This window comes from Medicago sativa, chromosome 4 (assembly GCF_051527215.1).
Source record: "Medicago sativa cultivar Bolivia chromosome 4, Bolivia_mono, whole genome shotgun sequence".
Taxonomy (NCBI): Eukaryota; Viridiplantae; Streptophyta; class Magnoliopsida; order Fabales; family Fabaceae; genus Medicago; species Medicago sativa.
Window position 1 is genome coordinate 64,001,437 of NC_140752.1, and position 27,243 is coordinate 64,028,679.

Here is a 27,243-nt window from a genome sequence, read left to right on the forward strand (position 1 = left end):
TTGATCCTAAAACATATGATAAAATTAAATCAAATCGACCTAAAATGTAATCTAAAGGAAATTACATATTGAGAAATGATAACTCACTCTCTCTCTCCCTCTCTGATTTTTATCCCAAAAGAAGAGTGTAGAAAGTTGTCTTAAAAGTTATCATAAAATGATTTTACATACTATATACATGTTTTGGAAAGAGTTTGTGTCTTGCATGGGCATGCTAAAGTCGAAATTCTTATTCATTGGTATCCTCGCACGACAAATTGGGTTAAATTAAATACAGACGACATTGGTTGGAAAGGTTTAGTTACTGGTTGTGGCATGTTGGTTCGGGGATGCGATAATAATTAGATTTATGGTTTTACTACATGCATTGGTTGTTGTAGTGCTTATGCCTCCGTATAATGGGGTTGGGTGTTAGAAGGGTTGCATTTGAACATACATTAAGGGATACAAGAAAGTTGAGCTAGGTGTTAATTCTTAAGTTGTTGTCAAAAGTTTGACCAGTAAAACTATTGGATGTGCTGTGGGGTTGATGTGTAATTTAGCATATTATTCAGCTATTCGAGTTGATTGAAAGTGAAGATTTGCCATTCGTATTGTAAATCTAACTCTTATGTAGATATTTTCGCAAACATGGGATGCCATCTTGGTGACACTAGCAGTAATATGGGATGCGATTTTCGTTGAGTTCTTTCTTTGGGATGGGTTAATTCAACTATTTTGACCGGAAATTGCTCTTTTATGCAAGTGTTATTAGTTGAGCGGAATTTAAGTATCATTCGTCTATCCAACGACAGTTAAGTGTCGTTCAACACTTTTTAGATCGGCCCAACTTGTAATTAATTCGGTTTAACCAATTTAAAAAGTACCCCAAACTGTAGTTAACTACCGTTGGAGGTTAATGAGTGATTACGGGATGCCCGAGAACAATTTTAGAAGTATGAATAGCAATCCTCATTCGACCTGCATGCTCGTATCAAGTTTCACTTTGGGCTTGTTTTTAAACAAAAAGTTTTCTATTGGGTTGAGTCTGCTTTTGGAAAATTGCTCATTAGGCCCCTCCAATTGCTAACACACTCCTTAAGTTGCCTAAAATGCCTATGTTTTACATCATCGAGACTTACGCTCCATATCACTCAGGAGTTATGCTTCGATATATTCGTGGGGTTGTGCTTTGATCCAATTTTGGGGGTAGGGCTCTAATGGATAGCAAAAATGTTATTTTAATAGTAAAATAGTTCAACCGTTACTATTATAAATGCAATAGTAATAAAATAAATTTGAAGGAGAAGTGCTAACAGTAATAATTTGAAAATGTAATTGATATTTTGTTTCAAAAAGTGTTTGTGAAACAATAAAAAATAACCAAAGTTACTGTGGTTTAGTTTGACATCGATGCAAAAGAAGGATACCAATTGTTCAGCAAATATCCATGCTTCTCTGACATGCAATGTGGCATGTGGATTAAAAAAGGCAAAAGACACCATTGATAATTATGCTCTTACTTCTTAGACATCTACTTTCAAATCATTTTAAATACTCTCGTGTTGAGTTTGTACGAAGACAAACCACTAAAGTTGCTCTATGTCCAATTAGGACAATCACATCTTTGGTCGGTTTTCATATTTTTCGTGAAATTGCAACATATATTGAACATTTAATTATTAATGAAAATGGCTTGAAATTGTATGCAAAAAATAAAAAACATTATTAATTTGGTTTTTAATTTCATTTTTAACCTCCAAAGACAAATGACACATGTATGTTCAAAGGAGTGGCTGGTACGGTGACCTAGTATATATATCATCTTCTTCCACACTTGAGTTAGGGTTTATCTTTACGGCAGAAAAAAAAACCCAATCTCAAAACCCTAAATCACTGCGTATAATCGTTCGATCCAAAATGGACAAAAGCATGATTGCTGATATGGAAAATCTTCCAGAGGCTGATAAACAAAGAATGGCTACCATGATCGATCAGCTCCAAATCCGTGACAGGTGAGGTTCCCAAAATCATTGCTTCGTTTTTTTTAATTAAAAATGATTAATTTTTCTGTTACTTATGTTACCCCCCTCAAAGGGGGTACATTTATTTGATTTCTACCTTGTAAAGTTTAGGTTTTTTTTTTCTTTTTTCCCTGTTGGTTTGTATTAGCATAATGTGTTGAATTTATTTTGGAATTTGGGGCTTCATCGTAATTTGTAAATAATTGGCAGCACAATAGTTGCAATTTTTGTGTTTGCTTGTTATGTTAAGCCAGAGTGATGTTCTCCTTAAAACCAGTGTGACTATTGAATGTTGCTTCTGGACGTTTTGGGAACTACATTTTTTACATGTAATTGTTGTTGTGTGAATTACTTGTAGCTGTCATGTTTTTTGGAGAATAGGTTAGTTCTTAGTTTCATGCTGTCTTTTAGTACCTTTGGGCTCTGTTTAATGGAAGATTGTTATGACATAAGTTTGTTATGCCGAGTCGAGCCCATGGACTAGTTAGTTTGATGGGAGAGTCTTAATTACCACATTGATTTTTGTTGTCTATATAATGTTCTATTTAATGTGGAACTCATAACATTGCCACCTCTATATGAGCCAATGTCTATAACGGCTTTCCCTGGCGTTATCCCTTTCCCGTTGGTGGCTTCATTCATCGATCAGTATTTTGTGGTGTAGCTTCATCCAACCTATAGACAGCCCTTCATCCAGCCTATATAGGCAGCCCTTTTTGTATCCTAACTCACAACGATAACTTCAATTGTTATGACTTACGGTGTGTTTAGATGGAAGGTTTTGGAGGGGAGGACTTACTTTTCATTGTTAAATTACAGACGCTATAAAATGTTTTTGAAAATTAATTAAGTGTTATTGAAGTACTATACGATCATTTATCATGTTATTTTTATTTTTTTGGAAAATATCATATATATTTTAAGATATAGGCTTAGCCATCCCAAACCCTTCAAAAACCTCCTCCAGAAAACACCCTTAAGCTCACCAGGAGAACCCAAAAACTAGTTCATTAGAAGGAAGAGCCTTATGCCTTAAGTACCACATTGAGTTTTCTTGTCTACTCGATGTTGGTTTCATAAAATATTAGTGGTGTGTTTGGGTTTCAGTTCAAAAAGGTGACTCAAAAGTTTTAGATATTACAAAATGAAATCCAAACACACTCTAGACTAGTAGACTGTTACCAATAAAGTCTAATAAATTAAGATTTAAACTGGCAATTAATTAAGATTAATTTTTCAAATTTTTGGGTTAGTTTTTGTTCTTCTGTTGGTTGTATTAGCAATATGTGTTGAATCTGTTTTTATATTGAGGGCTTCATGCTAATTTATAAGTTGCGGGCAGCATAATTGTTGCAAATTTTGTGCTTGCTTGTTATGTGAAGCCATAGTTACGTTCTCCTTAAAACCAGTGTGACTTTCAATGTTGCTTATGGACGTTTTGGGAACTACAGTTTTAACAAGTTGTGTATTTCTCTGTAATTTGTTGTATGAATTACTTGTTTTTCTCTAAACACTTGTAGCTGTCATTTTTGTTTTTGGATAATAGGCTAGTTCTTAGTTGTGTGCTGTTTTTCGGTACCTTTGGTCTCTGTCTAAGATTTTTATGGTGGCTTGAGCTCATGAGCTAAGTTTAGCCCAGAGACTAGTTCATTAAATTGGGAGAGCCTCATGGTTTAATTACCACTTTGATTTTTCTTATCCGTTTAATGATCTATTTAATGTGGAACTCTTCAAGTTGTCAACTCTTCAAGAACAGACATCTACAAAGCCTTTCACCCACTTTTATCCCTTTCCCCTTTCATGGCTTCATTCATCTATCACTATTTGGCTGTATACCTTAATACAGTCTATAGGTAGAATTTTCTGTAGTCCAACTCTCAATGAAAACACTATTTGTTATAAGTTATGACTTAAGCCAATATGGAGAGTCTAACCCTAGAGACTTGTTCATTAGGTGGAAGAGCCTCACGACTTAAGTACCACATTGAGCTTTATTATTTACTCATTTTGGATCTCATAACACTCGAGTCAAGTACTACATTGAGCTCTATTTTCTTCCCCAGATTTACGCCTCGAAGTTTGTACATTTATTTGTTTTCCACCGTGCAAATTTTAGAGGTTACTTTTTTTTCTTTCTTTTGTTGGTTTGTATTAGCATTACAGGTTGAATCTTTTTTAAAATTTGAGGCTTCATGGTATGTAAGTTGTTGGCAGCACATTTTGATGTCCTCCTTAAAATGGTGGTAAATTTTGTGCTTGCTTGTTTTGTGAAGCCATATTGATGTTCTCCTTAAAACCCGTGTGACTTTTGAATGTTTCTTCTGGACGTTTTGGGAACTACATTTTCAACAAGTGGTTTATTTCTCTGTAATTTGTTGCTGTTTGAATTACTTGTTTTGATACTCAGTAGTTCATTAGATGAAGGCTTAATTAGGACATTAATTTGTCTTATCTACTCAATGTGTGACTTATGACCCTTTAAGACTTTAAGAGCCGACATATACTACGGCTTTCACCTGCTGGTGGTATTCCTTTCCCCTTTGGCAGGTTCACTCATTTGTCAGTATTCACTATTCAGTTGCGTACCTCATTCTATTCCTTTCTGTAGCCTAACTCTTAATGAAAGCACAAACTGTTATGACTTGAGCCCACAAGGAGAGTCTAATACAAAAGACTATTTCATCAAGTCTAAGAACCTCATGGCTTAAGACCTTGTTTGGATAAACAACTTCATTAACAGTTTATAGCATAAATGCTAATGTATAAGTTATTTCTATAACAAAAGATAAAATAATGTCAAACTGTTTTCATATAAGCTATTTTCATAAGTTGCCCTGGACAACTTATGGAAATAAGATGAATACAAGTTATACAAATTATCAACATGTCATAAGGTGTTATCCTTAGTTCTCCCAAACGGTCTCACAAGTGTTTCTGCCAATAAATAAGCTCAAATTATTCAATCCCAACAGACCCTAAGTAAAGTACTATATTGAGCTTTCTTATCTACTCAATGTGGGTCTCATGATAGATTAGTGGTCTGGTTGAATTTAAGTTTTTAAATGTGACTCAAGTTTTAGCTCTTATAAAATGAAATCCAAACACACTCTAGTCCGTTATAAGTTCTAATAAATTAATTTCCCTCTGTAACTCTTCATTCTGGCTGTTTATTTTACATATGACTTTGTTAGGGTGATTGGTTATTGCTTCATTACATTATGGGGCTCTTGTATTTTTGGCGCTGTTCAATTATAATGATTGCTTGCTTAGTTGACATATTACCAGACAGGGTTATCTGATTTTGATTTAAATTGCATTGCAGCCTGAGAATGTATAATAACCTGGTGGAGAGATGCTTTCATGATTGTGTGGATACATTTAAGCATAAATCCCTGCAAAAGCAAGAGGAAACCTGTGTTCGAAGATGTGCAGAGAAATTTCTGAAGCACTCTATGCGTGTTGGCATGAGGTTTGCTGAGCTCAACCAAGGAGCTGCAACTCAAGATTGAGGAAAACTGTTTTGTTATTTATTTTTTTAATCTTGAATACAGTTTTGTTTAATTGTACTTTTGCTATTTTAAAGTGAGGCACTGTAGAACATGTATTTCTTTAGTTGCTAAGATTGCACAAAACTGATGCAGAAATCTAAATAAGTTCGTAAATGTGTACTGTATTCATTATGCTATAGAACCGTCATTCTTGATTGCCAATATTTAGTATCACCATTCAATTTCGTTCCTTCTTTGTGAAGAGCAGCACTAGATGTTATAAGTTTACCCTTAATGGTAAGTCCATCTCAGACAAAATAGCTTCTTTCTGTTTGCAGAAAGGTGCTGAACTGCGGTGTTTGTAGGTTCACCGCCCTTTTTCCATGACTGCACTGTAAGCGTAATATTTCAACCACTCAACCTTGAAAGTCACTAAAACCTGAAAAACATTATGGTTTGAAAATAAATGGTCATAGGTTAGGAATCTTCTTGTAGATCAAATATCTGTTGAGTGTAGTTGCCGGCCAACCTTTACTTCCTAGGATTGTTTGGTTAATAAACAAATGACATTTGTTCTGCATTGTGAGTGAATTGTGATTATGTTGGCATTTTTGCTGGAAGGTCATTGAAATTGAGTGGCAATCTGTGAGAAAAATATACTAGTAATGTGAAGTTGTGAACCCACTTGTAAGAGCAAAGATCTTTAATACTTTTTTATTCAAAGATTCAAGTTTAGCTCTTCATTGAAAGAAAAGGTAGTTACCACTTGGACCAACAAGTTGATTTTTTTTGTTTATTCAAATTCGAATGTGTAAAATTTACTCCGAAGTCTGGATAGATGAAATTTTACTCCAAAGTCTGGATAGATATGAAATAAAAAAATATATTATTTTCTATAATATTACCATGAGGTTCATAATATATTATTTGCTACAATTTAGCAAATATTCAAATGCCACTAGTATAGAATTGGGAGGCTAGTGGATGCCATGAGGTTCATAATATATTATGGAAGCATACCACTTTGCTGGAGGGCCCCGGATTCCTGCACCACATAGTTATATGCGATAATCAATCTCGACCGTTTTTGAAATGAAAAGGTTTAGATTACACCGTCAGTCAATTATTTTTAAACAATCTCGACTATTAATTTGAGATCAGACAGCTGAAATACCTAGCTGCAATCTCTTTATCGTGCTAGAGCCTATTTACTACTGGTCCATATCTATGTCTATAGTAGGACTAAGAAGCTAGCTGAAAACAAATGTGGCGATGTCAACAACAAAATCCAGTGGACTAGAAAGTCTTGCAAACCATATGGATTTTGTAAAAAGGGGTTTCCATTCCACTTTGCAGCTGCAGAATGGCAATATTCAAGTCCAAACAAAACAAAACAAACAAAACGGGGTCCATTACAGTTACACCATGCTTCTATTCCCATAACAAGTCATAAATGAATGTGATGTTATGTTACAATGAATCACCATACTCACCTTCCTTCGTCCCATTCACCTTTCCCATATGTCTTTACTAATCCATCCAAACTTTTTTAGCTTAAACTTTTAGTCAAGTAGCTCAACCTTTTGAAAACAATTATACTCTTTCTTTTGATACAGTCTTGCTCTATGCCGCGATACCAAGGTGTGTAAGGTGTTCGATACGTATTGATATCAAATGCCAATACAAAAACGACACATGTTATTATATTAAATTACTTTCATTTTCTTAAATTATTTTGTGTGCACACGTGTTATTTCTAATTTCGTGTCTGATGTCCATGTCAGTGCTTCATAAATTTTCTTATGTTGACCACCACACTATGCCCATATAAGTTCCCTACATATAAACATACTTCTTCACCTCTCCTCCTTGCTTTTTAATCTTTCCTTGAACTTCATTACAAACAGGTTCTTCATATCATTTTCCTTCCTCCATTTTTTTTTAAAACTCCTTTCTTTCTTTCTTTCTTTCTTTCTTTCTTTCTTTCTTTCTTTCTTTCTTTCTTTCTCAATTCATAATCATGATTAGTTTTTGCTGGACTTGATCTTTCCTTCTTTTTTGTTGTCATCTATAGAAAACAAGGCTATGGGAATTAGTATTGTTTCTGCCATGGGAGTTTGTTTGGGCAGCCATACCAAAGCCGAAGGCCCGATTAATTCCGGTATTCATATTCTTAAACATCAAGATCACCTTGTTAATTACATATGTACACTAGTAATATGTAATATGCAGTTTATGTAATTTTAGTTTTATTTATCATATATCATTTCAGTTTCAGGGTTGAGTTCAAAGAGTGTGAATGATGATACAGAAAATGTTGGTAGCCCATGTTGCAAGGTTTCTGACGAACTTATTAGCTCAAGTAACGCGGGAGAGATCTTGCAATCATCCAATTTGAAGAACTTTGCTTTGACAGAACTTCAGGCTGCTACGAGAAATTTCCGTGTAGACAGTGTGTTAGGAGAAGGTGATTTTGGATCAGTTTTTAAAGGTTGGATTGATAAACACTCACCTTCTGCTGCCAAACCTGGCACAGGCATGGCTGTTGCTGTCAAAAGACTTAATCAAGATGCCCTCAAAGGTCACACTGAGTTGTTGGTTAGTTTAACTCATTTAATTAAGAAGCAAACAATGCCTTTGTTGCATATTTAATTATTATTATTATGGCATCTTTGAGAATATTTTTACATCTTTCATCTTATCCATCTCTGATAAGTTAATTAATCTTATTAGAAAACCTAGAAAACCAGCTCTAGTGAAGCATTTATCATATAAGTGTTTATGTATAAGTTATTTCAATAATAAATATAAAATATAGCAAACTGTTTTCATATAAGTTATAACATGTTTTCATAAGCTATCTTGAAGAGCTTATAGAAATAAGATGAAAACAACTTAGCTGATTTCTTAAACTCTTCCAAACAGTCTCACAAATTCTTAGGTCCCTCAATCAATTCTAACAAGTCAAACAGACTTTAAGAGGGATTTGTTTTGAGTTTTACATCTAATAGTGTTTTCCATTTCTATTTTAGGCTGAAGTGAACTGTCTAGGCCAGCTTTCTCATCCTCATCTAGTGAAATTGATCGGTTATTGCCTTGAAGAGGAGAACAAAATTCTGGTCTATGAATTTATGCCTCGTGGCACCTTGGAGAATCACTTGTTCATCAGTGAGTTTCTTCCTATTTCATCTTTTCACATTGTTATACTTGACAAGGCATGCCTAACATTACCAAATATGTTGTAACAGGAGGCTCATATTTTCAACCTCTTTCTTGGAGCCTCCGTTTGAAGGTCGCTCTTGGTGCTGCCAAGGGCCTTGCATTTCTTCACAGTTCTGAGACAAAAGCTATATACAGAGATTTCAAGACTTCAAATGTCTTACTAGATTCAGTATGTGTCCTTTTGAACACACCCAACATACAAATGAATATATTCGAATTTGAAACCCTTACAGCCGCTGCACGGTGCAGAAGCTGTGGAAATCCAAATCTGAATATATTATGTTTATATAGGTATCATATCTGAAAATTTTCTTGGTCTTGATCACAGAATTATAATGCAAAACTTTCTAATTTTGGGCTGGCAAAGGGCGGGTCCACCGTTGATAAAAGTCATGTCTCCACCAGGCTAACCTACGGATATGCAGCTCCAGAATACCTAGCCACCGGTATTATAATCTATAACCACTAGAGAAAATCATATTATCAACATATATTAGAGACAGAAAAAATGAAATTAATGTCAAATTTTGGTGTCTATAATACTTAACAACATAATTAGAAATAAATTTCATGTTTTTCTGTCTATCCGTTGAGTTCAATAACATAATCAATAATCGACTAGCAAACATCATTTGGTTAGTGACTAATATAAAATGATTTGTTGATGAAGGTAATCACACTGCTAAAAGTGATGTGTATAGTTTTGGAGTTGTGCTATTAGAAATATTATCGGGGAGGAGAGTTGTCGACAAGAACAGGCCGACAAGACAACAAAATTTGGTGGAATGGGCTAAGCCATATATATCCAACAAGCGTAAGATTTTGCGTGTGTTGGATAGCCGTCTTGAGGGCCAATATGAATTAGATGATGTTTATAAGGTTGCTACACTCTCCCTAAGGTGCCTTTCTATAGAAGCCAAGTTGAGACCAAACATGGACGAGGTTGTTACAAATCTGGAGCAGTTGCAGGTTCCACATGTAAATGGAAGCAACCAGAGTCGTCTGCGTAGAAGAAGTGCTGATGATGTTACCAATGTTAGAACAGCCTCAACAGCTTTTCCCCAACGTTCTTCTTCTATGCTATGTACATGACATTGCACATTGCAGATACACTATCCTTGAAAGTTAACAAAAGTGAATGTCTCCTCATGAGGTGATTCCATGCCATAAACATTTGTGTTACTCAATAGAGTGTACATATCTTACTATAGTTAATGTTTGAGAACTAAACTTCTCTTGGAAATTCTGCTTGATGAGAGTGCTTATGTCTATGAATAGTTGGATTTTTTTGGTATTTGTAACTTGTAATAGCTAAATAACTGCATTGCTAGTGCTTTTGTATGTTTATCTTGCTAGCTCAGTTTTGTTATGCTGTTTCCTAATACAATATACAACAATGATAGATAAACACACTTTATTTTTCTACTCGCCTTTTACATTTCATTTTCTCGGAATCTCTCTCATTCTATCACATCAACAAACTATCACATCACTCTTTTTTCTCTCTATGTATTAAAGTGTACACAACATTTTCTTGTAATATATATTAAACCGTTGCTTGAAACCCCTATCATAAATGTTGACCTTATCTTGTGGTTATTGCTATTTTTATTTTTTATGAGAATGAATATAAATGAAACATGGACAACAAAGTCAAAAACAAACAACGATCAAAACATGACTAAGCTGAGGAGGACAATGGAGTGGCGAAGTGTGTGAGAAAAGTATACTAGTACCAGCAGTGACGGACCCAGGAATTTATAGTAGTGTAAGCCACAAAAATATAAATTTGTTGAGGCAAAAAGAAAAAGAAAAAGAAAAGAAAATATATATATATATATATATATATATATATATATATATATAATATTTTATTTTTAATCGCATAAATATACATCATAATTGTTCTCTACGACCTTTCATACTCAAGCATTAGTTGTAATTGCCAATTTGACATTCAATTCTTGTAAATACTCATAACAAATAACTATTTCATTAGTTGTAGTTGCCATGTTTTATCTCGAATGGGGTTTGCAATTTGAGAATTGAGATATTTGCTTTTAGTTTAGCGTTAAATATGTTTTTAATCCCTACAAAATTATGAGCTTTCAAGTTTAGTCTCTGTAAAAAAAATTATCCACTTTTAGTCCTTATTCAAATTTTATAGTGACTATTTTGGAGGACTATAAATACACTTTTTTTGCAAAAAGTTTTCAAAATAAGGACTATCCTTATAAACTACAATAGTATTATAGAGGATTAAAATCTACCATTAAATTTTTATAGAAACTACACTTAAAAACTCACTAATTTTGTAATGACTAAACATATTTAATCATTTAGATTATCAAGTGTGGTCTGTTACTATTCATATCTTTATTTATCAATTATGACTAGAGTAGTATATATAATAAGTGTTATTATTAGAAAGATTTTTTTTTTGAAAAAGTAGTGAGGGCCTCGGCACTCATAGTGCTTAACGTAGGTCCGTCCCTGAGTACCAGTAAAATAAACCCACTTAAAAAGTGTTTCTTTAAATACTTTTATTCAAAAACCCAAATTTAGAACTTCATTGAAGGAAATTGAGGTATTCATCACTTGTATTTTTGTTATTCAAATGTGTATGCGAACACATGTTGGTAAAGATTCAGCTCAGATTTCACAATGACTCAAAGCTTGAATCTCGTCATTATTGATGTAAAGACCGCTTTTTTGTGTCATATCTAAATACCTCTGTCAGAGTGTTATCTGAGATTTGTTGTTTTTCGTGACCCGAGTGAACTTACGAGACCAACTTGCCTGAATTTTTTTTCTCACTAAAATCTAGACATACATCCTACCTATGTTAGCTTGTTATACATTGCCGGTCCCAAACTCGGGTAAAAGAACATAGTTGTGTTACGCTTTGATAGCCAACGTAAAACTTTATCGAATATCAATGGCTAAAATCTTAATAGACATTAAATAAAGATGATATTCTTATCAATTTTCTTGAGGATAAAAAACGGGGACAAGGACCAAAAAAGGTCCAATAATGATTGACCTACAGACAAGTCATGGAAGCTTCCACTTGCTAGAGCCTTACTTACAAGTGACAATAATGAAATCCAATGGACGAGAAAACTTAACAAAACTATTTAGGATTTTGTAGAAAAAGTCATGGAAGCAAGATTCATGAGCCGTGGTGGGTCACTCCAATGACATTACACTTACAGGTACACCATGCTGCCATTCCCATATCATGGCATACCATACAGTAGCGACATTTTTCACGTTGAAGGTGGGTCACCTATTGAAACGTGTTGCCATTTGAAACCAAGACTCAATCGACATCGTACGAGATTATATTCCCTTACTTCTGTTTTCTTAAATTATTATGGGTATGTACATGTGTGTAACAATTTCATACGAGTTCCTGAGTTCAGCTATACTCAATTAAAAATAACTAAACAATGGAGTTGGACATATAAGATATTAGTTTTAATTCTTCTCATTTTTAAACCGGTCAAACTCAATTTTTCGAATTAATATGAAACTTCTACACGCCTCATACTTAACACACCAATTTTTCCCTAAAAAATGAGTCATCAATTCATTATAGTCACCCTTTAATGGAAGCTTTTTCATCGACATACACTTGTACTAATTATACCACCGTCGACCCTCACCACATCAATAGGTCTGTCTACAGTCAAACCTTTGTCAAATCATTAAATCTCACACTAACACAACAATCTCCATTCAAGTTAGTCATCAATCATTATACCTCTAGCAGAAGCCTTTTTCATCAACTATACTTGTACATCTATTTTGTTATAAATTTTATTGACAGATGGTATATTGTTATCGTAAGTATGTTATTCATATTCAAATGTGTCTCTAAAGTCCAGGTAGATATGAAATATTCAAGATCATATTTGCTACCAGTTTTCGTGAAGCATATTATATACCACGAGGTTCATAATATATTATTAGATAATTTAGCAAATATTTAAAGAGAAATGATATTTGTACAATTATTTTAAGACAACTTTTAGAACAATCATTTTTTTCTATTATTTTGGGATAAGAACAATAGGGAGTAAAATAAAGAAAAAGAGTAAGAACACAATGAAAGTATTGGAAAATTATATAAAAAATTAACCAAAAGAAAATTATATCTAAAATTAATGGTTGTACAAATATCACGAGGTTAATTAATAGTATATATTTCTCTAAAAAAAATTAATAGTATATTATTAGATAATTTAGCAAATATTGAAATAAGATCGGTGATTATAAAATTGGGAGGCCAATGGATAAGAACAATGGTTCAGTTTTGCTCAACTTGCAGACAAGTAATGGAAGCTTACCACTTGAACGGTTCAAATTACACAATAAATGAATTATTTGTTAGGAAAATGCGTCCCTCGGAGCACTCTATAAGTCGGTAACAATTTGGTAGTTAAAATATTAACGACTTGGTAGTCAAGACTAGCTTGTTGCATATATACATGTTCGGTCCATCTTTTATCCGATGTATCTTTATACTAAACTAACATATGTGATTATTCCATTACTTATTCTTAAATTATTATCCTTGTTTCATGGCGGTGCTTCATAGATCTTGCACTTGAGGGCCACCAAAGTACACTCACCCATGTTAGATTTTTTTTTTCCTTCTCAGTATCGGTGCCACGGACTCTCCCATGTGAGGGGGAGATCTTGCAATCATCCAATTTAAAGAGTTTTACTTTGACAGAACTTCAGGCTGCAACTAGAAATTTTCGTGTAGACATTGTGTTAGGAGATGGCGATTTTGGATCAGTTTTTAAGGGCCGGATTGATGAACACTCACCTTCTGCTGCCAAACCTGGCACAGGCATTGCTGTTGCTGTCAAAAGACTTGATCAAGATGGTGTCAAAAGTCACAAAGAGTTCATGGTAAGTTCGACTCATATAATTAATTAGCAAATAATGTCACTATTGCGATATTGTCAAATAGCGGCTATAGTGGCGCTATAGCTTAGCTGAATTTGAACAAATCGTTGTTATTCTGCAATACGCTATTATATTTAGCCTAGCAAAACTTGACAGAACCACTATTTTCTGCGGTTCACAACATTGCTGTGTTGCATGTTTAATGCTAGTACTTTATGGAGAATATTGATTGGCTATTGTCTTGAAGATGAAAACAACCTTTTGGTCTATGAATTTATGCCACGTGGCAGCTTGGAGAATCACTTATTCATCAGTAAGTTCTTCCTGTTTATCATTTCACATTGTTGTTCTTGAGAGGCATGCCTAACATTACAGATAATAATGTTGGAATGTTGTAACACAGGAGGCTCATATTTTCAACCTCTTTCTTGGAGCCTACGTTTGAAGGTTGCTCTTGGTGCTGCCAAAGGCCTTGCATTCCTTCACAGTGCTGAAACAAAATTGATTTACCGAAACTTCAAGACTTCAAATATCTTGCTAGATTCAGTATGTGTCCTTTTGTACAGCCACATGAATAAATTATGTTTATTTAGGTAACATGTTTGAAAATGTCCTTGCTGATTTGATGACAGAATTATAGTGCAAAACTCTCTAATTTTGGGCTGGCAAAGGATGGGTCCACGAGTGATAGAAGCCGTGTCTCCACCGGGCAAATTTACGGATATGCAGCTCCAGAGTACCTAGCCACCGGTACTATAACCATTAGACAAAATCAAATTAACGTCAAAAAGTAGAGATGGAAAAATTAGTTTCTTATCCAATTCTTACGTCTATAATATTTAACGACAGGATTATAATCAAACTTCATGTTTTTCTGTTAAAACTTTGCTCATTTATTCAATTTTTTAGTATGTTTTTAGTAGTGACTAAGATAAAATACTTTGTTGATGAAGGTAATCACACTTCTAAGGGTGATGTCTATAGTTTCGGAGTTGTCCTGTTGGAAATACTATCAGGTAGGAGAATCGTTGACAAGAATTGACCACTAAGACAACACAATTTGGTGGAATGGGCTAAGCTGTGTCCATCCAACAAGCGTAAGATTTTGCGCATGTTGGATAATCGCCTTGAAGGCCAATATGAAATAGAAGACGCCTATAAGGTTGCTACACTCTCCCTAAGGTGCCTTTCTACAGAAGCCAAGTTGAGACCAAACATGGATGAGGTTGTTACAAATTTGGAGCAGTTGCAGGTTCCTTATGTAAATGGAAGCAACAAGAATCGTTTTCGGAGAAGAAGTGCTGATGATGTTACCCATGTTAGAACAGCCACAGTAAATCCACAACGTTCTGCTTCTGTGTTTTGGACATGACATTGCTCGTTAAAAACACATTGTAATGAGCAATGTCCCCACATGAGATGATTCCATGCCATAAACATTTGTGTTACTGAAAATATTGTATATCTTACTATAGCTAATCTTTGAGAAATAATTGATTTATTTGGTGTTTGTAACTGCTAAATTGTCACACATTAATAAATCTCATTAACCAATTTAAGATTGGATGATTCAAATTACATAGTCAGACAATTAAAGTTACAAGATTTCGACCAATTAATGACTTAAGATCAGAAAGGCTACTTCCGGTCCCATGTCTATAGTGAGAGAAACTAGCTAAAAACAAATGCTGAGATGTCAACAAGAAAATCTAGTGGACGAGAAAGTTTAGCGAACCATGTTAAGGAGTTTGTAGAAAAGAGTTTCCTTTCCAAACAAAACAAAAAAATGGGTCCATTACAGTTACCCCATGTTTCTGTTCCCATAACATAACATGTACTACAATACAATACAATGAATGTGATGTTACAAATCACCATACTCAATTTCCTTCGTCCTCAGCATCTTTCCCATATGTCTTTACTAATCCATCCAAACTTTTATGGCTTAAGCTTTTAGTCAAGTTGTCCAACTTTTTTAATACTGTTATACTCTTCTTATGACACTCTATCTTGCTATATATAGCGACAGTTATGACAATAATGGCATGTCAAGTGTTTGAACGTGTTAATGTCTAAAGTATTCTTATGACACATCATGGATTCATCAATTGCTTTGAGATAAATGTGGTTTGTTTGAGTTTGTTGCATTTAATCTATATCAAAAATTTTATATAAAATATCGTTTGTAATTTACACGTAACATTTCTATAAAATATTGTTGACAATCTACACACGTTAGCGCAATAAAAAGAACGGAAAGACGTGCACATGAGTGCCCGTCTTCTCGCTAGTCTCAATAATATTAATTGAACATTTTACAATTTTAACTTAAATATTCAAAAAGTAATCCAAAATTAAACTGCATGAAATTTAACAAGATAATTTTTTTTTTAAATGAATCATCCAAATCAAACCATAATAAATTTTATCTTTAAACTACTGTTCAGACGAGCACTCCGTGTCCGCCTGCCCTTTTTTTAATGCGTTAAATTTAATGCGTATAAAATTTTGATCAAAATTATTTTGACTTTAATTAAAATTTTAAGTTTAGATGGTAGATATTTTTGAACTTTCATATTGTAACAAATTATACTTATATTTTTCAATGATACCAACAATATACTAAATATAATATAAATTTTTATCTTTTTGAATGACACCAAAAAATAAAATTCTTACAACCAAATTTGTTTAAAGGTATAAATATAAGTGAAAAAGTCAATCCGGAGACTATTTTTAAGGGAAATAGTATACATTATAACTAGCGAAAAGACGGACACTCACTGCCCGTCTTTCCACTCTTTTTACTGCGTCAACGTTTGAAAATTATTAACGGTGTTTTTTTTATGAAATTTTGATTTTAATTAAAACTAAAAATATAAATGTTTGTTGATTTCAAGTTACTTGGGTCAACAAAAGTTGATGTATCTAGTTAAAATTTCAGTCTAAATACATTAACTTTCATTGATCTAACTTTATCTTATAAATAGAACCGGATACAATGAATGTGATGATTTATTTTAATGACACCAACAATATAACAAAAATAAATATAATCTAAATTCTTTTTTTTAACGACACCAACAACAATCGTTATTATATAAAAAGTTATTTAAGAGTATAATATAATTGGGATGATGAAAAAATAAGTATAAATATTCTATTTTGTTTTAAAATCAATTCAAACTGCATTGCAGTCATATTTATTTAGGGTGAAGATCCTCTCCATTTAAAAAATAAATGGAAGTATGCAATTTGGAGAGAGATAGACACATAAAATAGGTAATAGGTCCTACCATAAAGTGGGTCCCACCATGATTAATTATTTAGCATCCAAGATTGATCGGGTCTAACTTGACGGAGGGAGTCTTCATTACCTTTCCAGTTGTTAACCAACGACTTTTGTGTTTTTTCTTTCATGACCATTTATTTGTTTTTGCAGAAGTTGCATAATTATTTCTCTTTGAATAACACAAACTTGTATATTATATAATCATTGAGATAAGCTTTCTTCACTTCACATGGCTTCTGTCGCTGATGAATTTTTGTACGACGTGTTCCTTAGTTTTAGAGGCGAGGATACTCGTCATGGTTTCATTGGCAATCTCGGGAAAGCTCTTGATGACAAAGGAGTACGAACTTTCATCGATGACGTGAAGCTTCTAAAAGGAGATGAAATCACACCATCACTTCTCAAAGCAATTGATGAATCCATGATGGCCATCGTTGTCCTCTCTGAGAATTATGCTTCTTCCTCCTTTTGCTTACAAGAACTTTCAAAGATCCTTGATGCCATCAAAGATAAGGGTCGGTGTGTTTTGCCGGTTTTTTATAAGGTGGATCCTTCTGATATACGAAAGTTGAAAAAGAGTTATGGAGAAGCAATGGCTCAACATGAGAAAAGGTCAAGTAGTAACATGAATTTGTTGCAGAAATGGAAGAATGCTCTAAACCAAGTTGCTAATTTATCCGGCTTTGACTACAAAATATATTCCTATCTTTTGTTTTCATTTCATTTGTTCCCTCCATCTGTCTCATATTAGGTGTCCATTTAAGTTTTACACACAAATTTTTTTTTTTTTTGGTGGTCGGGGTTTGAATTCCGCACCTTGCATATATTATGCATTGTCCTTACTAACTGAGCTAAGCTCACGAGAACTTACACACGGTTATTAAAGAAATAATTAACAATATTGATTTTAATAGCAAAATATATATCATTTTACAAAAACAACTTTATTAATTATGATTAGCGGAGTAGTTATATATGATTGAACTTGTTCAAAAAAAGTTATGGATGATTGAAATGCAGTAAATTACGCTATGTTAGTGGAAAAGATAACAAATATTGTATTGATATTATAAAAAATACTCCCTCCGTTCCTTTTTAAGTGTCACTTTTGGAGAAATTTTTTGTTCCTATTTAACTGTCACTTTCAAAGTTCAATGCAACAATAAATGTTGTTTTACCAACATTACCCTTAGTTATTTATTGTGGAGAGAGAAATATATGAAATAAGATATTAAATGACTAAGGCTATTATAGTAAAAATATAGATTATTGTATAAGAAAAAGTAACATTTATTGAGTGTCTTGGTTTGTGTAAAATGTTAAAAAGTGACACTTAAAAAGGAACGGAGGTAGTAGGAAATAGTCAGTTGAATTGAAATACAATAGACAAGATGTTGAAAAGATAGACATGTGCACTTGAATGACATGTTTCCTCTTATTGCATAGGGATGTGTATGAGCATGAGTTTATTGGGAAGATTGTTGAACAAGTCTTAAAAAATTCAAAACCTGTTGCCTTACCGGTTGATGATTACCTAGTTGGTTTAGAGGACCAAAAGCAACATGTGACTTCACTTTTGAATGTTGAGTCCAATGATACAGTCCACATGGTAGGGATCCATGGGATTGGTGGAATAGGGAAAACTACTCTTGCTCTAGAAGTTTATAATTCTATTGTCCTTCAATTTCAAAGTTCTTGTTTTCTTGAAAAAGTTAGAGAAAATTCAGACAAAAATGGGTTGATATATCTCCAAAAGATGCTACTGTCTCAAATCGTTGGAGAGAAGAACATGGAGGTAACAAGTGTTGGAGAAGGAGTTTCAATATTACAAAAAAGGCTAAGACAAAAGAAGGTGCTTTTGCTCCTTGACGATGTTGACAAATTGGAGCAACTAGAGGCTATTGCTGGAAGATCCATTTGGTTTGGTGCAGGAAGTAGAGTCATCATTACAACCCGGGACAAAAGGTTGCTAACAAGACATGAGATTGAAAGAACATATGAGGTGAAAGGATTGAATGATGAAGATGCTTTTGACTTGGTGGGAAGGAAAGCTTTAAAAAACAAATATAGTCCAAGGGATAAAGATATTTTATTAGTACAAAAGTATGATAGAGAATTAATGGATGTAAGCGAATTGCGTAAACTGAAAGATTTGAAGAATAACAAAGTTTTTTCAAGTTATGCACATGTATTAAAACGTGTTGTAGAATATGCTTCTGGTCTTCCACTCGCTTTGGAAGTCATAGGTTCTCACTTTTTTAACAAGACCATAGATGAATGTAAATATGCACTAGATCGTTATGAAAGGGTTCCTGATAAAAAGATCCAGATGACACTACAACTGAGTTATGATACTTTGCAGGCAGAAGAGAAGACTGTTTTTCTTGACATTGCTTGTTGCTTTAAAGGATATAAATTGACAAGGGTCGAACAAATACTTCACGCTCATCATGGTGATGTCATGAAAGATCACATTAACGTGTTAGTGGAAAAATCTCTCATAAAAATAAGTGAGTCTGGTAATGTGACTATGCATGATTTGGTAGAGGATATGGGGAAAGAAATTGTTAGACAAGAATCACCTGAAGATCCTGGAAAACGCAGTAGGTTATGGTCATCTAAAGATATAATTCAAGTTTTACAAGAAAATACTGTGAGTACATGGATGGTTTGACTTTTCATCCTAACTTATTAGTTATTACCATAGCTAATGCTCAAGTTACATTTTGGCATTCTTCATTATTAATATTATTAATTGTCACAATATCACTATTTTTTCTTATCTTTATATGAGTTTAATTTATATATAAAGTTCTACCATATATTATGTTGATTTGTTCTTTCTTGTTTATAGGGAAGAAGTAAAATTGAAATCATACATTTCAACGGTTGGATCAGAGAAAAATGGGATGGAGAATCTTTAAAGAAGATGGAAAATCTCAAAACACTAATTTTTAGTGGTCTTGTTGATTTTTCTAAAAACCCCATTCATCTTCCAAATAGTCTAAGAGTGCTGGAGTGTTGCAATTATCAAAATCATAGCAATTCACCAAATGAGTGGAATGGCTTTCTATCTCAATTCATCACAAAGGTAAGTGTAACATATTTATATCTCTTATCTTATGTTAATATATCTGGTTTAATATTATTCGTATATTTCTTATTTATTCACATGTTTGTCTATTTCCATTTTTATTTTTCTGCAGAAGCCCCAGAATATTAATAAATCCAGTTTATATCTTGATCGTAGTGATGGTTTAGCAGAATTACCTGATATATCTATATCTGGTCTCCAAAATTCAAAAGAATTTTCAATTCAAAATTGCAGGGATCTAATTACAATAGATAAATCGGTTGGTTTTCTGCATAAACTTATAATCCTGAGATTTATAGGTTTGCTCGAAATCAAGAGTGTTCCACTCGATTCGGCTTCACTAGTAGAACTCGAATTTTCACATTGTGATAGTCTTGAAAGTTTCACTGGTTTTTTGCATAAAGTTAAAATCTTGAGGGTTATAAGTTGCAACAAAATCAAAATTATTCCATCTCTCAAATCTCTAGAAGAACTCAATCTTTCAAATTGTACTAGTCTTGAGACTTTTTCATTCGGGTTTGGTGATAAGCTTAAAATCATGAGTGTTAAAGGTTGCATCAATCTAAGAAGTATTCCACCTCTCAAGTTGGATTCGCTAGAAGAACTCTCCCTTTCAGATTGTGATAGTCTTGAGAGTTTTGCATTCGTGGTGGACGGGTTTATTGGAAAACTTAAAACCCTGACTGTTAAAAGTTGTCACAATCTCAGGAGTATTCCACCTCTCAAGTTGGATTCGCTAGAAAAACTCGACCTTTCAAATTGTGATTGTCTTGAGAGATTTCCAAGTGTGGTGGACAAGTTTCTTGGAAAACTTAAAACCCTAAATGTTAAAAGTTGTCGCAATCTCAGGAGTATTCCACCTCTCAAGTTGGATTTGCTAGAAAAACTCGACCTTTCATATTGTGATAGTCTTGAGTGTTTTCCACTTGTGGTGGACGGTTTTCTTACAAAACTTAAAACCCTGAATGTTAAAAGTTGTCGCAATCTAAGGAGTATTCCACCTCTCAGGTTAGATTCGATAGAAAGACTCGACTTTTCAGATTGTGATAGTCTTGAGAGCTTCCCACTTGTGGTGGACGGGTTTCTTGGAAAACTTAAAACCCTGAATGTTAAAAGTTGTCGTAATCTCAGGGGTATTCCACCTCTTAGGTTGGATTCGCTAGAAAGACTCGAACTTTCGGATTGTGATAATCTTGAAAGTTTTCCACTTGTGGCGGACGATTTTCTTGGAAAGCTTAAAACCCTGAAAGTTAAAAGTTGTCGCAATCTAAGGAGTATTCCACCTCTCAGATTGGATTCTCTAGAGAGACTTGACCTTTCAGATTGTGATAGTCTTAAGAGCTTCCCACTTGTGGTGGACGGGTTTCTTGGAAAACTTAAAACCCTGAATGTTAAAAGTTGTCGCAATCTAAAGAGTATTCCACCTCTCAGGTTGGATTCGCTAGAAAGACTCGATCTTTCAAATTGTGGTAGTCTTGAGAGTTTTCCACTTGTGGTGGACGGGTTTCTTGGAAAGCTTAAAACCCTTAATGTTAAAAGTTGTCGCAGTCTTAGGAGTATTCCTCCTCTCAGGTTGGATTCGCTAGAAAGACTCGACCTTTCAGATTGTGATAGTCTTGAGAGCTTTCCACTTGTGGTGGACAGGTTTCTTGGAAAACTTAAAACCCTGAATGTTAAAAGTTGTCGCAATCTCATAAGTATTCCACCTCTCAGGTTGGATTCGCTAGAAAGATTCGATCTTTCAGGTTGCTGTAGTCTTGAGAGTTTTCCACTTGTGGTGGATGGGTTTCTTGGAAAGCCTAAAACCCTTAATGTTAAAAGTTGTCGCAATCTCAGGAGTATTCCATCTCTTAGGCTGGATTCTCTAGAAAGACTCGACCTTTCAGATTGTGATAGTCTTAAGAGTTTTCCACTTGTGGTGGACAGATTTCTTGGAAAACTTAAAACCCTGATTGTTAAAAGTTGTCGCAATCTTAGGAGTATTCCACCTCTCAAGTTGGATTCGCTTGAAAAGTTCGACCTTTCAAATTGTGACAGTCTTGAGAGTTTTCCACTTGTGGTGGACGGGTTTCTTGGAAAACTTAAAACCCTGAATGTTAAAAGTTGTCGCAATCTCAGGAGTATTCCACCTCTCAAGTTGGATTCACTAGAAAATCTTGACCTTTCAAATTGTTATAGTCTCGAGAATTTTCCAATTGTGGTGGACGGGTTGTTGGATAAACTTAAATTCTTGAGTATTAAACGTTGCGTCATGCTTAAGAGTATTCCACCGCTTAAGTTGACTTCATTGGAATGGTTCGATCTCTCATATTGTCCAAGTCTAGAGAGTTTCCCAGAAATATTGGGAGAGATGTGAAATGTAACATCCCTTTATTTGGATAATACTACCATAAAAGAATTGTCATTTCCATTTCAAAATCTTACTCTGCCTCCAATATCATAACCATGTAACTTTAGAATTGTTGATTTACCATATACCGGAGCTGTTGCAATGTCGGAACTGGATGAATTTACCATCGAGGGTGAAAAATCTTACTCAATGCAATCTTCACATGTAGAATATATTTGTCTCAGAAACTGCAAACTTTCAGATGAATATTTGTCAACTTGGATGATTGTGAGGAACTTCAGGAAATTAAAGGGGTTCCTCCATGGTTAAGAATGTTATCTGCACTAAACTGCATATAGTTGACTTCGTCGTGCAAAAGCAAATATCTAAATCAGGTTATGATTTATTTTGTTTTTATTTGTAATGCATTTTATATTCTTGATATAGTTAAGCTTACATTAATTATTTATGACTAACAGGAATTTCATGAGGCTGGAAACACTTGATTTCGTTTTATACAGGAAAAGATTCCAGATTTGTTCGACTACCAATGCTCGGCAGGATTGTCAATTTCTTTCTGGTTTCGTAACAAGTTTCATGCCATAGCTCTCTTTGTTGTTTCTCCATTGACATGGGGTGGTTCTCGATGTGCTGTTGTAAGAGTGATCAGCAACGGCAATACATTTTTCTATGCACATAGTTCAAAGATAGGTATGATATTACCGACGGATCCATATCATTTGCATCATTTTCATATGCAAATTGAAAACTTTCAATGATAATATGGACAAAGCACTTTTAGCTCCAAATCCATGACAGGTAAGGTTTCAAAAATGATTGCTTTTTTTTTTTAATATTTTTTTAAAAAAAATTCAGTTGCTTAATTACACCTCAAAATCGCTACATTTATTTGTCTTCTACCTTGTGAATTTTATGGTTTTTTATTTCTTGGGTTGTATTATCATTATGTATTGAATCTGTTTTGGAATTTGGGGCTTCATGGTAATTTGTAAATAATTAGCAGCACAATAGTTGGGAATTTTGTGCTTGCTTGTTCTGTGAAGCCATAGTGATGTTCTCCTTAAAACCAGTGCGACTTTTGAATGTTTCTTCTCGATGTTTTGGGAACTACATTTTCAACAAGTGGTTTATTTCTCTGTAATTTGTTACTGTTTGAATTACTTGTTTTGATATTCACTAGTTCATTAGATGAGAGAGCCTCATGGCTTAATTAGGACATTAAATTTGTCTTATCTAGTCAATGTGAGACTTATAACCCTTTAAGACTTTAAGAGCCGACATATACTGCGGCTTTCACCTGCTGGCGGTATTCGTTTCCCCTTTGGCATGTTCACTCATTTGTCAGTATTCACTATTCAGTTGCCTACCTTATTCTAGCCCTTTCTGTAGCCTAACACTCAATGAAAGCACAAACTGTTATGACTTAAGCCCACAAGGAGAGTCTAATACAATAAGACTAGTTCATCAAGTCTAATAGCCTCATGGCTTAAAACCTTGTTTGGATAAGCAACTTCATTAACAGTTTATAGCATAAATGCTAACGTATAAGTTATTTCTATAACAAAAGATAAAATAATGTCAAAAGTGTTTTCATATAAGCTATTTTCATAAGTTGTCCTGGACAACTTATGGAAATAAGATGAATACAACTTATCAACATGTCATAAGTTGTTATCATTAGTTCTCCCAGACAGTCTCACAAGTGCTTCTGCCAATAGATAAGCTCAAATAATCCAATCCCAACAGACCCTAAGTAAAGTACTACATTGAGCTTTCTTATCTACTCAATGCGGGTCTCATGATAGATTAGTGGTATGTTGAATTTCAGTTTTTAAATGTGACTCAAGTTTTCGCTTTTACAAAATGAAATCCAAACACACTCTAGACGGTTATAAGTTCTTTCTTTCTTTCTCAATTCATATTCATGATTAGTTTTTGCTGGACTTGACCTTCCCTTCTATTTTGTTGTGATCTGTAGGAAACACGGCTATGGGAGTTAGTATTGTTTCTGCCATGGGAGTTTGTTTGGGCAGCCAGATCAAAGCCGAAGGCCTGATTAATTTCGGTACTCATATTCTTAAACATCAAGATCGCCTTGTTAATTACATATGTACACTAGTAATATGTAATATGCAATTGATGTAATTTTAGTTTTATTGATCATATACCATTTCAGTTTCAGGGTTGAGTTCAAAGAGTGTGAATGGTGATACAGAAAATGTTGGTATCCCATGTTGCAAGGTTTCTGATGAACTCATTAGCTCACGTAATGCGGGAGAGATCTTGCAATCATCCAATTTGAAGAGTTTTACTTTGACAGAACTTCAGGCTGCAACTAGAAATTTTCGTGTAGATATTGTGTTAGGAGATGGCGATTTTGGATCAGTCTTTAAGGGCCGGATTGATGAACACTCACCTTCTGCTGCCAAACCTGGCACATGTGTTTCTGTCAAAAAACTTAATCAAGATGGTGTCAAAAGTCACAACGAGTTGATGGTAAGTTCGACTCATATAATTAATTAGCAAACAATATCACTATTGCAATATTGTCAAATAGCGGCGCTATAGCATATCTGAATATGAACAAATCCTTATTATTCTGCAATACGCTATTTAGTACAAAGCAGCACTATAACATTTAGCGTACCAAAACTTGACCGAACCACTATTTTCTATGGTTCACAACATTGCTATGTTGCATGTTTAATGACTAGTACGAGAATTTTTTACCAATTTAAACTTACCTGTGTTTCTTTACTAAGCTAATTTTACTAACGGTTGGGAAACTATGCCTGTGTTTGGATCCGCATTGGTCAGCAAATCTAACGTCCCAATGTAAGTTGACATGAATCTCACGAAGCTGCAAAGTGAAGCTTTTAGTCAGCCTCGCGGGGTAACCGCGATTTCATTAAAATCCAAACACATGCTAATTAAGAGGGATTCGTTTTGAGTGATGCATTTAATAGTGTTTGCCATTTCTATCTTAGGCTGAAGTCAATTATCTGGGCCAGCTTTCACATCCTCATCTAGTGAAATGGCTATTGTCTTGAAGATGAAAACGGCCTTTTGGTCTATGAATTTATGCCACGTGGCAGCTTGGAGATTCACTTGTTCATGAGTAAGTTCTTCCAAGTTGATCATTTCACATCTCACATTGTTATTCTTGAGAAGGCGTGCCTAACATTACCAATAATAATGTTGTAACGCAGGAGGCTCATATTTTCAACCTCTTTCTTGAAGCCTACGTTTGAAGGTTGCTCTTGGTGCTGCCAAAGGCCCTGCATTCCTTCACAGTGCCGAAACAAAAGCGATTTACCGAAATTTCAAGACTTCAAATATCTTGCTAGATTCAGTATGTGTCCTTTTGTACAGCTACATGAATAAATTATGTGTATTTAGGTAACATGTTTGAAAATTTCCTTGCTGATTTGATGACAAAATTATAATGCAAAACTCTCTAATTTTGGGCTAGCAAAGGATGGGTCCACGGGTGATAGAAGCCGTGTCTCCACCGGGCAAAGCTACGGATATGCAGCTCCAGAATACCTAGCCACCGGTACTATAACCATTAGACAAAATCAAATTGTCGTCAAAAAGTAGAGATGGAAAAAAGAGTTTGTTATCCAACTTTGACGTCTATAATATTTAACGACAGAATTATAATCAAATTTCATGTTTTTCTGTTATAATTTGCTCATTTATTAACTTTCGTAGTCTGTTTTGGTTGTGACTAAAATAAAATACTTTGTTGATGAAGGTAATCACACTTCTAAAAGTGATGTCTATAGTTTCGGAGTTGTCCTGTTGGAAATACTATCAGGTAGGAGAATCGGTGACAAGAATAGACCACTAAGACAACACAATTTGGTGGAATGGGCTAAGCCTTGTCTATCCAACAATCGTAAGATTTTGCGCGTGTTGGATAATCGCCTTGAAGGCCAATATGAAATAGAAGACGCCTATAAGGTTGCTTTACTTTCCCTACGGTGCCTTTCTACAGAAGCCAAGTTGAGACCAAACATGGATGAGGTTGTTACAAATTTGGAGCAGTTGCAGGTTCCTCATGTAAATGAAAGCAACAAGAATCGTTTTCGGAGAAAAAGTGCTGATGATGTTACCCATGTTAGAACAGCCACAGTAAATCCACAACGTTCTGCTTCTGTGTTTTGGACATGACATAGCTCGTTACAAACACATTGTAATGAGCAATGTCCCCACATGAGATGATTCCATGCCATAAACATTTGTGTTACTGAAAATATTGTATATCTTACTATAGCTAATCTTTGAGAAATAATTAGATTATTTGGTGTTTGCGACAGCCCTAATAACTTGCTTTTGTTGGTTTATCTGGTTAACTCAATTCTTTTATAATGTATTTGTTGTGTACTTTCCTAATTTAACATACATGAAAAGAAGATAATATTTGTTACAAATTTTCTTGAAGCATATTATATTGCCACAAGGTTTATGTTATTCAGATGTGTATAATTTTATCTAAATTCCAGATAGACATGAAGTGAAGATAATACTCCCTCCGTCCCGGAATAACTGACCCATTTTCTAAAAAAAAGTGTCCCAAAATAACTGACCTATTTCAATTTTCAATACAACTTTCATCATTCCCAATACAATATAACACTAAATAATACTACTTTTATCATTCCCAATACAATATATTCCACTTTCCCCTTTATTTATACACTTTTCTTAATCTGTGTGAAAAACCAAAGTAGGTCAATTATACCGGGACGGAGGTAGTAATTGTTATTAATTTTCATGAAGCACATTATATTGGGAGTTAGGATAAGACAAACGGGGACCTTGAGTCCTTGACCATCTCTTGCGTAAATGGTCATCTTGTTAAAGACTAG

General features: G+C 34.2%; 5 protein-coding genes and 1 pseudogene across 9 annotated transcripts; all 6 read left to right on the plus strand.

Annotated features, from left to right (window-relative positions):
• Positions 1-1,823: 1,823 nt before the first annotated feature.
• On the plus strand, positions 1,824-5,713 carry TIM9 (Tim10/DDP family zinc finger protein). The gene is made up of 2 exons (XM_085702131.1): positions 1,824-1,994; positions 5,326-5,713. Exons 1-2 carry the CDS (start codon positions 1,900-1,902, stop codon positions 5,510-5,512), a joined length of 282 nt encoding a protein of 93 aa, XP_085558257.1. The 5' UTR covers positions 1,824-1,899; the 3' UTR covers positions 5,513-5,713.
• Positions 5,714-6,423: 710 nt separating this feature from the next.
• Positions 6,424-10,138, plus strand: LOC146930654 (putative serine/threonine-protein kinase PBL10). Of its 4 annotated transcripts, none has more exons than XM_085702125.1 (7): positions 6,424-7,132; positions 7,566-7,652; positions 7,764-8,089; positions 8,524-8,659; positions 8,740-8,882; positions 9,042-9,159; positions 9,384-10,138. In XM_085702125.1, exons 1-7 carry the CDS (start codon positions 7,117-7,119, stop codon positions 9,803-9,805), a joined length of 1,248 nt encoding a protein of 415 aa, XP_085558251.1. In that variant the 5' UTR covers positions 6,424-7,116; the 3' UTR covers positions 9,806-10,138. The 4 variants fall into 4 exon arrangements, with proteins under 4 accessions (XP_085558251.1, XP_085558252.1, XP_085558253.1 ...); XM_085702126.1 differs by having other exon boundaries at positions 6,520-7,132; positions 7,770-8,089; XM_085702127.1 differs by lacking the exon at positions 6,424-7,132 and adding an exon at positions 7,350-7,398.
• A 3,364-nt stretch (positions 10,139-13,502) lies between these two features.
• On the plus strand, positions 13,503-15,205 carry LOC146930655 (putative serine/threonine-protein kinase PBL10). Its single transcript, XM_085702130.1, has 5 exons — positions 13,503-13,636; positions 13,843-13,946; positions 14,037-14,179; positions 14,266-14,383; positions 14,587-15,205. The coding sequence occupies exons 1-5, from the start codon at positions 13,503-13,505 to the stop codon at positions 14,673-14,675; spliced, it is 588 nt and encodes a 195-aa protein (XP_085558256.1). The 3' UTR covers positions 14,676-15,205.
• Positions 15,206-17,002: 1,797 nt separating this feature from the next.
• LOC146930656 (uncharacterized) lies at positions 17,003-23,165 on the plus strand (annotated as a pseudogene). The gene is made up of 5 exons (XR_015006439.1): positions 17,003-17,636; positions 18,372-19,578; positions 19,780-20,016; positions 20,132-22,743; positions 22,828-23,165. The product of XR_015006439.1 is annotated as an uncharacterized LOC146930656 (transcript).
• Positions 23,166-24,358: 1,193 nt separating this feature from the next.
• LOC146930657 (putative serine/threonine-protein kinase PBL9) lies at positions 24,359-25,919 on the plus strand. Its single transcript, XM_085707585.1, has 4 exons — positions 24,359-24,434; positions 24,546-24,865; positions 25,623-25,721; positions 25,842-25,919. Exons 1-4 carry the CDS (start codon positions 24,359-24,361, stop codon positions 25,917-25,919), a joined length of 573 nt encoding a protein of 190 aa, XP_085563711.1.
• LOC146930658 (uncharacterized) lies at positions 25,633-26,743 on the plus strand. Its single transcript, XM_085702129.1, has 3 exons — positions 25,633-25,720; positions 25,807-25,925; positions 26,127-26,743. The coding sequence occupies exon 3, from the start codon at positions 26,390-26,392 to the stop codon at positions 26,543-26,545; it is 156 nt and encodes a 51-aa protein (XP_085558255.1). The 5' UTR covers positions 25,633-25,720; positions 25,807-25,925; positions 26,127-26,389; the 3' UTR covers positions 26,546-26,743.
• The last annotated feature ends 500 nt before the right edge of the window (positions 26,744-27,243 follow it).